This window comes from Musa acuminata, chromosome BXJ2-7, assembly GCF_036884655.1.
Source record: "Musa acuminata AAA Group cultivar baxijiao chromosome BXJ2-7, Cavendish_Baxijiao_AAA, whole genome shotgun sequence".
In the NCBI taxonomy this organism is placed as follows: Eukaryota; Viridiplantae; Streptophyta; class Magnoliopsida; order Zingiberales; family Musaceae; genus Musa; species Musa acuminata.
In genome coordinates, this window is record NC_088344.1 from 3,251,156 (window position 1) to 3,261,523 (window position 10,368).

Consider the following 10,368-nt stretch of genomic DNA (forward strand, 5'->3'; position numbering starts at 1 on the left):
AAGTTAGCTAAGTACTTTGATAATATGTACTTACGGTCAAGAATTAAGGTTGGAGCTCAACACTCTTGGTTTAAGTCACGGCCGGTTCTGACACGTGAGCCGCGAGTCCGAGTCACGTCCGACTCGGGTTCTGACACGGAATCCGACAGGGGTCAGCAACCCGCCGAAATGATAGTTGTCGGCCCATGAGGGTATTTTCGTCACATCACCTTTTCAACCGCCCTCCAAAGCGAGTCGCAGAAACCCCAAAGGAAAAGAAGCGCGTCGCAACGGCGGCCTCCCAACGGGAATACTTGGGAATAGCGTATCCCGCGCCGTATAATTCTGGTGAATACGTTGTCCCTGCTGCGTCTTATTAGTGTAACGATTCCGTACGGTATGAGCTATCCCCACTACCGCCGGGGATATGGTATCCCTACTTGTGGTGGAAGTAGTAGTACGCCCCCCGCTCTGGCACAAAAAAGGCATACCCTATTCCACCACCGGGCTTGGATTCCCCACCACCACCGCCCCTCTTCCCACCCTTTCTGCTTTCTCCTCCTCTCCGATTCCTTCCATTTGATAGAACAACCGTAGAATGTGATCTCTGCTGCTGGGGCTCCCCTCTCTTCTTGTTCGATTTGAGGGTTTCCGTGTCGTTGGATGGGCTGCGGGGTCTCCAAGCTGGATGAGGAGGCGGCGGTGGCACACTGCCGTGAGCGCTCGCTGCTGCTCACGGACGCCATTCGCCATCGCTACGCCCTTGCCGACGCTCATGTTGCCTACACCCTCTCCCTCCGCTCCGTCGGCGCGGCCCTCGAGGGGTTCCTCAACGTCGCCCGCGCGCTGCCCCCCGCGTCCCCCGTGCTCCCCCTCCCCGCCCAGCGGAAGGGCGATCCCCCGCCGCCCCTTACTCCCTCTCCGCCTCCCGCTGCCGCGGCATTCCTCGACCACACCCACTCTCGCTCCCACTCCGGCTCGCACATCCACTTCCGCCCCTCGGATTCCGAGTCCGACGACGTCGACGATTTGCCGCTCCACTCGGACGGAGCGCCTCCCGTTCACCCCCTCTACGCGGATGACGCCCCAGTGGGCCAGACGTACGTCAACCTTAACTACTCCCGCAACCGCCCGGCGGAGTCGTCAGTTGCCTACGAGCTGCAGCCGCCGAGCTCCGAGGCAATACGCTTCGGCTCCGTGGATGAACGGCCTCCCACGGCTTTCCCTTACTACGGCTACCCATACCCCCCTCAAAGTGCGAATCTGTACTCCTATCCTGCTTACTCGTATACGAGCTATGATGGTGGCATGGGCGGCGGCATATTTGGCTTCTCTTCGCCGCATCGAAACATCCCACCACCGGCTGTGGCAGCTGGCGGAAGCTCTACTACTACTCCGGAAGTTCCACCACCGCCGTCACCTCCCAGGACTTCAACATGGGACTTCCTCAATCCGTTCGACTCGTACGATAATTATTGTGCTTCTTATACGCCAAGCCGGAGCTCGAAGGAGCTGAGGGACGAGGAAGGGATCCCTGATCTGGAAGACGAGGGGCACGAGGTCGTCAAGGGAGCCTATGGTGACCCAAAGTTTGTACCTTCCTCGTTGGCTGCTGCGGACGGAGAGTACACAGGTAAGGCTGCTACGGAGTCGAAAGAGGGTGTGATTGACAGTGGCCGCGAGGATCCCAGTCAAAAGTCGAGGTTGGTAGAGGCAGGCGGTAGTTCAGAGCATGAGGTTCATGCGGTTGAGAAGAATGTAGTGACTGAACCAGCAGACCGACGAGGTGCTGTGGGATTTACCACCTCTCGAAGTTATCAGGATGTTTCTGAAGTCATGCAGGAGATAAAAACCCAGTTTGACAGGGCGTTTGAGTCGGCCGATCAAGTGTCCAAGATGCTTGAAGCCGGAAAGCATCTATACCACCAGAAGAATTATGTGTACAAAGGTGGAACTAGTATTGCAATTCTTCTTCAAACATTCCCTTTGCATTTGAACGACATTTGGAGCAAAATCTAATTGTTTTCTTTTTTTCTCTGCACTATTTTCTTCTGTAAGCAGCTTCTGCCAGGATGATATGTGGTTTTCCGCCACTTCTGACATCTAAAAATGAAGACCTTTTGGTATTTGAGGAAGATAAGGCTATGGGCTGCGGTAATCTTTCATCAACACTGCAGAAGCTTTACAATTGGGAAAAAAAACTTCTCGAGGAAGTCATGGTTAGTACAGCAGTTGTTTCTGTAGGCCCTTAGCTATCTCATCCTGTAGTTGTTTATTCCAGTTATGACTTGAACAGAGTCACAATGTTTAAAATTTGTCTAGAGCATAAGAAAAGAGTAGCACAGAGAGAACAACGTCAGAGAACTTGTTTCTTCAAATATCCATCCTAAAATAAGTACTTATATTTTTTTTATCTTAAGCAGGCTAAGATATGTCTTCTTTGACCATATCTTTTCCTTCGTAGATATTTTTTGATGTTCTCGCATAAATGAGAGGAAACATTTGGTTTCTCAGCGTTTATCTACCATCAAGCCTAAGAAAGTAAATAGGCCAGGCATTCTAGATTCTTGATCCAAGTGCATATTGGGCTGTTGAGATTATCAAACATTACAGTAGAAACTGTTATCTTTATCTATGGACCTTTTTCTCATCTAATATCTTTTATATTAATAATATTTGTTTCATAGACTCATGTTGGATCATCTTACACGGTTTGTGTTGATCAATAAGAATCCATTAAGAATCATATGTTGGTTCAATCCACCTATTTCTTCATTACTATATATTTCCTCCATGACTCATTTTCTCATATGTGCACGTATACCATGAATAAGAGCCAATATTGACTGTGTAACCTATGCGGTCAACAAAACCACATTGCTTCCAGCATATGTGGCACATATGCGGTTATATACGTCTACAAAGAGGCTGCTTATATGGCCCACATAAACATAAAAATGTGGCTGCATATGCAACCACATATACAGTGAGCATGAAACACAATTGCATATTCTTCCAGAACAGTGATCAATGATATATATACCAGAAATTTCTCATGACCTGTCATTTAAATGATTCCATATACTCATGATTTGACCGTAGAACATAATTATTTATTTATTACTTCAATTATATATATATATATATATATATATATATATATATATATATATATATAAAATATTGTATAACTTATTATATCATTTTGAACCTCTTTTATGTCATGCATATGCCCCACATACTACATATGTGATTACAGTACCTTGGTGTTTTTCAAGCTGTAAAAACATAATACAAAGTTTTCTTGAATGTTTTAACCATGTTTCTAGTTTTACTGAAGTCATACTATTAAACCTTGACTAATTATTCCTTGCACAACTGCTAGTACTTAAGTTGTGAGGCTTGCATATGTGTGATTCTGTAGCTTACGTTATTTAGTTTCAACTTATGCAGGCCGAGGAAAAGATTAGGGTTCTATATGATAGAAAATGTGAGTACCTGAGACGTTTGAGCGAAAGGGGTGCAGAGGCTGAAAAGCTTGAGGCAGTTGAAATTTCCATTAGGAAATTATCCACAAAGATAAGAATAGCCATTCAGGTTGTGGGCACAATTTCAAGTAAAATCAATCAGCTGAGGGACGAAGAATTATGGCCACAAATTAACGAACTTATCCAAGGGTATGTTATTTTGTTTTATCTTAATTGCACTGTGTATCTGGGCTAATATTGTACTCTTCTTGAATATAGAATTTTGGAACCACACACAGTTTTTAACTCAGATGTGACATGAGACTCTGTAGTTCCATATGCTTTTCAATTGTTAGAAAAAATTAGTTGTTTCTGTCCCCAGAATGCCTTCTTCTTTAGATAATGTAATCTAGCCATGTGACTGTCAGAGAATTGTTTATACTCTCCATCTTTTGATCCATTGACAAGATGATTGTTGGCCAGGTAGATCTTGAATATTTTTTTATTGTAATATTGATTCTTATGAATTTCTTGATGATAATGCTGGCTTTACTAATTTCTTGTTCTCTTTGTGGACCTGTTCTTAGAGTTTATGTTCAATTGATCACCATGAATGCAATGTAAAGGTAACACCATGCTTGTTGGATAATGTCTCTTTTCTTGATTACCCTATGTATGTTTGTTTCATTTACTAATATTAATCTATTCACTTGGGGCATGGTAATGCTGCTGACCTATCTAGCACCATTTTGTGAAATAGATATTGCTAAATTCTGTAATGTTAATCATACTAAGAATTTACTTCTACCTTGACACCCTTTTGTGGTCCACTATTATGATGCCTGTAGCCTCATTCGTTATGCTAATTGAAAGTGACTGATGCTATAAGTTTCAGCAAGTTTGAATCTTCTGTTTAACTGTATACTGAGGATGAGAACTTGTAAACTTCGTCTCCTTTATTCCTGGATCAAATCCAGGATGTCATCTTGGGGGCAGAAGTATATACCTAGAAATATCAATTAATATCTTCTTTTTTTTGCATTTATTAAGTTCCAATAGAAAAGGTTAAATACTAAATTTCCTGCATTGCATAAAATGTTCCCATGTTAACTTTGCAATGTGAAGCTGCACTTTTATTGGTATTACAAAAACAACTGCATATTCATATTTCCACTAGTGAACATATGTTGATCAAGGATTTGCAAACCTAATATAACCTTGTGCATATAACAACTGAAGCCTGTGGGGTTCTAATGTTATTTGACATGTGCAAATGAAGTGAATTCTGCATAAAGGACGAAACCCAGTACATGAGATTCCCCGTCAATGTGGGATTTAGGGAGTGTCAATCTATGCACCCTTATCTCTTGAAGTACTGAGTGCAACATGCAAGATAAAAATGTTGATATGGTTTTTGAACTGTATTACATCTTAATGAGTGTGTTAAGGTTGCTTAGATTAGTGCTTCAGAGAAGATAGATTAGCATGATACAACAGTGCAAATAATAGGCTAAGCACTTCATTTATGATAAAAGATCATTGGAAAGGACCTCCTCTGTTCTCATTTCTTCATGGTCTTCTTCTCTACCTGCATCTTCTTTTCCATAGTTCTACCTGTTTTTCTCTTTCATGTCGTGTGGTTAGTATTTATCTTTTCTCCTCTATTCATGCTATTTCTTTATTATGTGATGCTCTCCTCTTCATTATCTCTCCTGTATTTTCTTGTTTTTCTCATTCAGTATGTGATCATATGGCTTAATGTGTTCCTACCCTGAAATAGCTTATGTTGAGTAATATGGTATTTTCTTAGTAATAAGTTATTAGCTACAATTGACATGTTTCAAGAAGTGCTGTAATTCTTCGTTTTTTTAATTAATTGTTGATTTTCGTTTTCCTATGTTTTTTAATTGTTTTTCATAAAGATGGATCACATCTACCAGCATATGAACCACTGTGTCTTGTCAGATGGATCGAATGTTGTTTGTGCTTATGACTTCGTATTTCGATCTTCATAAAGTTAGTGCTAACGTAAGATGCTATCTAGGTTTCAGAGCAAACCACAAACTTCTACATTTTTCCATAGAGTCTTGTCACTTTCTGCTGAACTCCTGAATCTCAGCCCTTGTAGGAAGAAATTGCATACGAGGGTAATCTGCAGTAGGGTCATAAGACAATATAGGACTAGTATCTTTCATTCAGGAAGTTATTTTCCCTTGCTGTCTCCAACTGTTAACCCTTATGACATCCAGTGTTTTGTCAAACAGGTGTTTGCTGTCCAACTGATTAATTTTCATATATTCCTCCAATCAGTCAAGGAAATTGTTGTCCTTTGCTCAGTACCTTATGGTGTTCCAACTATTTATAATCATGCAATTATTTCTAATTATGGATTTCTCCCACCTCTTGCCAAGATGGTCCAACTAAAATGTGTAATAGTTCTCTTCTTGAAACTGGATTAATTCATACTTCTTAGTTTTCAGGGGGTTTAATTTTCAAGTATGTAGTTTTATTTTTATTTTTTAGTTAGTATTAATTCTAGATACTTCAACCTCACCCAGGAGAGTTATTCAACATTTACTTACCACAATTTCCCACAGTTTCTCTTCATTAAGTCACATAGAAAAACCTGGATTTATATCTGTATCACATCAATTTAGCTTCTTGTTCTTGGAGTTGAAATATGCCCCTAATGTTAGTTTGTACATATATATGCTAAAGTGAGAAGAAATTGTCTGATTCCTCTATACACGGACACATTATTGACAATGCTTTGAATATGAGAGATTCATTTGCATGCTTGTGGCTTGATTTCTTAATCTGGATTGTTGAACTGATAAGGTGATCTAACTCACACTTGTCTGTGACCTTCTTTCTATGTAAGTGGTCTTTTTATGATTCCATTTGCTTGTTATTTCATGCTTCTGTTAGGATCAAGTTTGTCTTAATTAATTGACTTGCAATAAGCTAGCAATTATGATCTGTTGTGCTAGTTTTTTTGTCCTTTAAATGAATATCCTGGAATATTTTACTTTAACTAGATTGTTTTCTCTCCTCCTGTTATAATTTATATGAGATTTTTTGTCAAACAATTTAACGTTTCAGGTTTAAGAGAATGTGGACAGTTATGTCAGAATGCCATCATATTCAGTGTCAAGTGATATCTGAAGCTAAAAACCTAGATTCTATTGTGAATGGAGTAAAACTTGATGACATTCATATGGATGCAATAAAGCAGTTGGAGTTGGACATGGTGGATTGGGTCGCAAATTTCTATGCTTGGGTTACAGCTCAAAGGAGCTATGTCAAATCTTTGAATGGCTGGCTTGTCAAAGGTATCCATTATGTGCCTGAAGAAACAGATGATGGAGTTCCTCCATTTTCGCCTGGGAGAATAGGTGCACCTCCTGTATTCATCATCTGCAATTACTGGTCCCAGAGTATGGATATGATATCCGAAAGAGAAGTTATTGATGCAATGCAGGCTTTTGCTCATGATGTTTTTAACATCTGGCAGCAGCGCAAATTTGAGCAGCAGCAAAGGTTAATGGCAAACAGAGATATGGATAGCAAGCTGAGATTGATGGAAAGCCAGGAACAACTGATGCTCAGGCAGAGAAAGAAATTAATGCTAATGTCCAGTGAGGATGGGATATCAATACCTGAACATGAAGTGCGTCATGGTTCCACTGCAAATAGTCTGCATTTGAGTTTGAAGCAGATCTTCGAGGCAATGGAAAATTTTACTGCTAATTCCGTGAAGGCATATGAGGTGCCCCACATGTGTTGTGAGGAAGAGAAATAGAAGTTGTCCAGAGAGAATGCTAGTATGACCACCTGATGCATGGGGGAATGGCTGGCCTTTTGTCCATGTTTCAATTGAGGCTAAAGATGTATCACCCTGGAGTTGTCTATGTTGTCATTTAGGCCATGTGATTAGGATCCTTGTATAACTGCAATTACTCTTTCCAGATCTCACCGAGATGCTGTCAATTACCATCCAGTGAGTTTCTAAGGTTAGGAGAAGAGTAATTTATAGTTATGTATAGGGCCCTCATCACTTGGCTCTATTCATCTTGGTGATCCATGCGCCTACCAAGATCTGAGAATCTTTTACTCAAAGTCTACCCTGCGCTGTGCTACTACAGAAGGTTGGTAGACTAATTTGATGGTGTAGATGATTTTCCAGTGTTACGAAAAACATGGAGAATGAGGTTGAGTCAGTATGTCATGATTGGTAGTTTTAGCTATTGGCATTTCAATTTGTGAACAATATATGACATGAATGTGGATAAAATAATTTGCTGCCAATGCCTGAGATCGATCATGATTTCTATCTTAAAAAAAAGTGTTGCTTGCTTGCTGCTGCTGCTGTGGCTTTCTCTACCTCGGAGCCGCAATCCAGTTCGTGGTCAGACCTTGATCAATAAAGTGAATGTTAAAATGTGTTGTCGCCACCACTGTGCTTGATGTCAGCTGTCATCTGCTGCTTGTTATGGTGAGCTTGGAGCAGGAAAGTAATATGTCATGTGAGCTTCTGCTGCTGCTGACATTGCCGTCACTGCCGCTTCACTCTCCACTTCTGAGCTGCAATATCTTACTCATTATGGTTAGCATGGAGCACAGCAGATGAGAGTCATCGGAGTATTTGTAATATGCAGAAATCTGGATCAGTATTGATGATTCCTAGTACATGAGCCTGAGTAGTTCAGTAATTGTTAAGTAGGCAGCTAATACACATCGACCAAATAGCATTTGTGATTCTGTGCTGATCTGAGTTGTGGCATACTGCAGATTTGTCAATCTGATCAGCTTCAGTGAGTAGCAGGGAAGATTTAGGCAATTATGTACAGGCACATGCCAGTTTGGAGTCTTCAAGGTATCGCGGAAGCATACCGAGTTGCTTGTTAGGAGGCAGTCTGATTATTTTTTACTAGCGACATTAGGATATTACAGTTTGTATACTCTTTGTAACTTGGTGTCTTAGATTTATCTGTCCACCTTTGTGCTATAGTTTTATTTTCCTTTTTTTGGTGCCTTATGGCCATTAGCAATGCATGAATTCCCTCTTGCTACTTGGTTTTGTACTATATGCAGCACTTTGGTAGATACTTGGAAATACTGCTCTCGAATTGAATCTATGAATAATTGTTTTCCAATGTTGCAAATAAATTCTCTGTGCTTTCTATATATACTTTAGATGGATTGAGTTAGGGCTAGAGATATTGAATGCTCCTGTTTTAACTAGAAACATTACATTATACAGAACTATTGATCAGCCTTGATTCAGTGTTCATGTATCGTCGTTGTTAACGTCGGATTCACTTGTCTATCATGTGGATCATATGATTATTGTGGAGACGAGAGGATTCATTCGAGCTACATGTCAAAAAGTAAATAGGGGATATACTAATCAATAAGCTTGGGAGGGACGATTCAATCGACGGGAGTAATTTAGATTGTCCGACTTGGTGTGAAGGGAGTTCGAATCCAATCGAAGTATATCTTTATCACAAGATGCGAGTTATCTAGATTTCCCTTCAAATCCAATCGAAGTATATCTTCATCACAAGATGCGAGTTATCTAGATTTTTAATGTGTTGTTATGGATAAAACTTTAAACAGGGTGTTCGATACGGTGGTTGTGTATGTTTGTATTTTTTATTTTTTTTAATGTTCGATGCGGTGGTTGTATATGTTTGTATTTTTTTATTTTGTTCATATTTTTTACAACATGTAGAGAGTTTGTAATAGATTTGGTAGCCTTATCTTGGTTGGTTTTTGTGATTATTTCATACATGTAAATATAAGTTGTGTACAGTCATCGTGCAGAGGTAAAACTATTCAAGCATTCATTTTGAAGGTTTTCTAGCTCCGTAGAGTGGTGTAAAGTGTCAACCAGCACAGCACCCACGAGTTACCTAGGTAGCTCATGACTAGTAGACCTTTGGAGTAGTATTTAGGGTTGATTTATTATCTTATTTTGCAGCAATGTCATGCAGGCACTTATGGAGACTTCTAGTCGCGACGGACCATCTTGGACCCTTTGTCATGTAATCGTTTAGATCTTATGAAGTTTATGTCTGTCATTTGTATTATCTATCAAGCATTTATTAAAATGATTGTTTATGGATCCTGAGTTAAATGCTTCCTCTAATTTATCTTCTCTTTTGTATGTCTTTAAGGGACTATAAGAAATTTTGAGGAGATTAATCCTTTATAGTTGGATATGCAAGAGGATCACACGATATAGGTAAAACTATCTAAGTCCATAATAAATGGTATCAGTATAAGATTAAGCATATTTATAGATACTTGGCATACAAACATGGGGACCTATCGAGGCTACGTTAGGGGCAACGAGTGTGCGTGACCGTTTGAGGGAAATGGGCATTGAGACATAAAAAAATGAGTCGCTCAAAAGAGCGGGCATATGAGATTAGTATTCAAATAAATGACCAACCCTTCGCACGAGAGGTACCATGAGAAAAAGCGAGTTGGGAAAAACACACAGCATACAAAGGTTGGGATGGCTGAGTTCGAGCGATGACTCGACGTTGGCAACTAAACTTGATGGTGCTCAAGACAAGCGGGGCACTTGACAAAGAATGAAACTATGCAAGGAGGGATGAGTAGCTTGATAATCGAAAAAGTTATGCAAAGTTCACAAAGGCGAGGGAAATTGCTAACTCATTCATACAAAGGTTTGTATGCAGATGATGGACTGTCTGTGGTCATCCCAAGGCGATCAAAACTTGATGTCATAGAGTATTGAAACTTTTTCTTCATGGGAAGGATACATCTATAAAAGGCTAAAGTATGCAATAAGTTCAGCATGTTGCTAGGCATTGAGGGGCGTAAGGGATGTTGTATTAGTGAAGAGTCACAATCTAATAAGTACGTTCATAATGTGGAATAATGTATA

At 40.2% G+C, this 10,368-nt stretch overlaps 1 protein-coding gene across 1 annotated transcript; it reads left to right on the forward strand.

Annotated features, from left to right (window-relative positions):
- The first annotated feature begins 289 nt into the window (after nucleotides 1-289).
- Nucleotides 290-8,615, forward strand: LOC135616656 (protein ROLLING AND ERECT LEAF 2-like). Its single transcript, XM_065116078.1, has 4 exons — nucleotides 290-1,927; nucleotides 2,041-2,198; nucleotides 3,433-3,656; nucleotides 6,549-8,615. The coding sequence occupies exons 1-4, from the start codon at nucleotides 643-645 to the stop codon at nucleotides 7,246-7,248; spliced, it is 2,367 nt and encodes a 788-aa protein (XP_064972150.1). The 5' UTR covers nucleotides 290-642; the 3' UTR covers nucleotides 7,249-8,615.
- The last annotated feature ends 1,753 nt before the right edge of the window (nucleotides 8,616-10,368 follow it).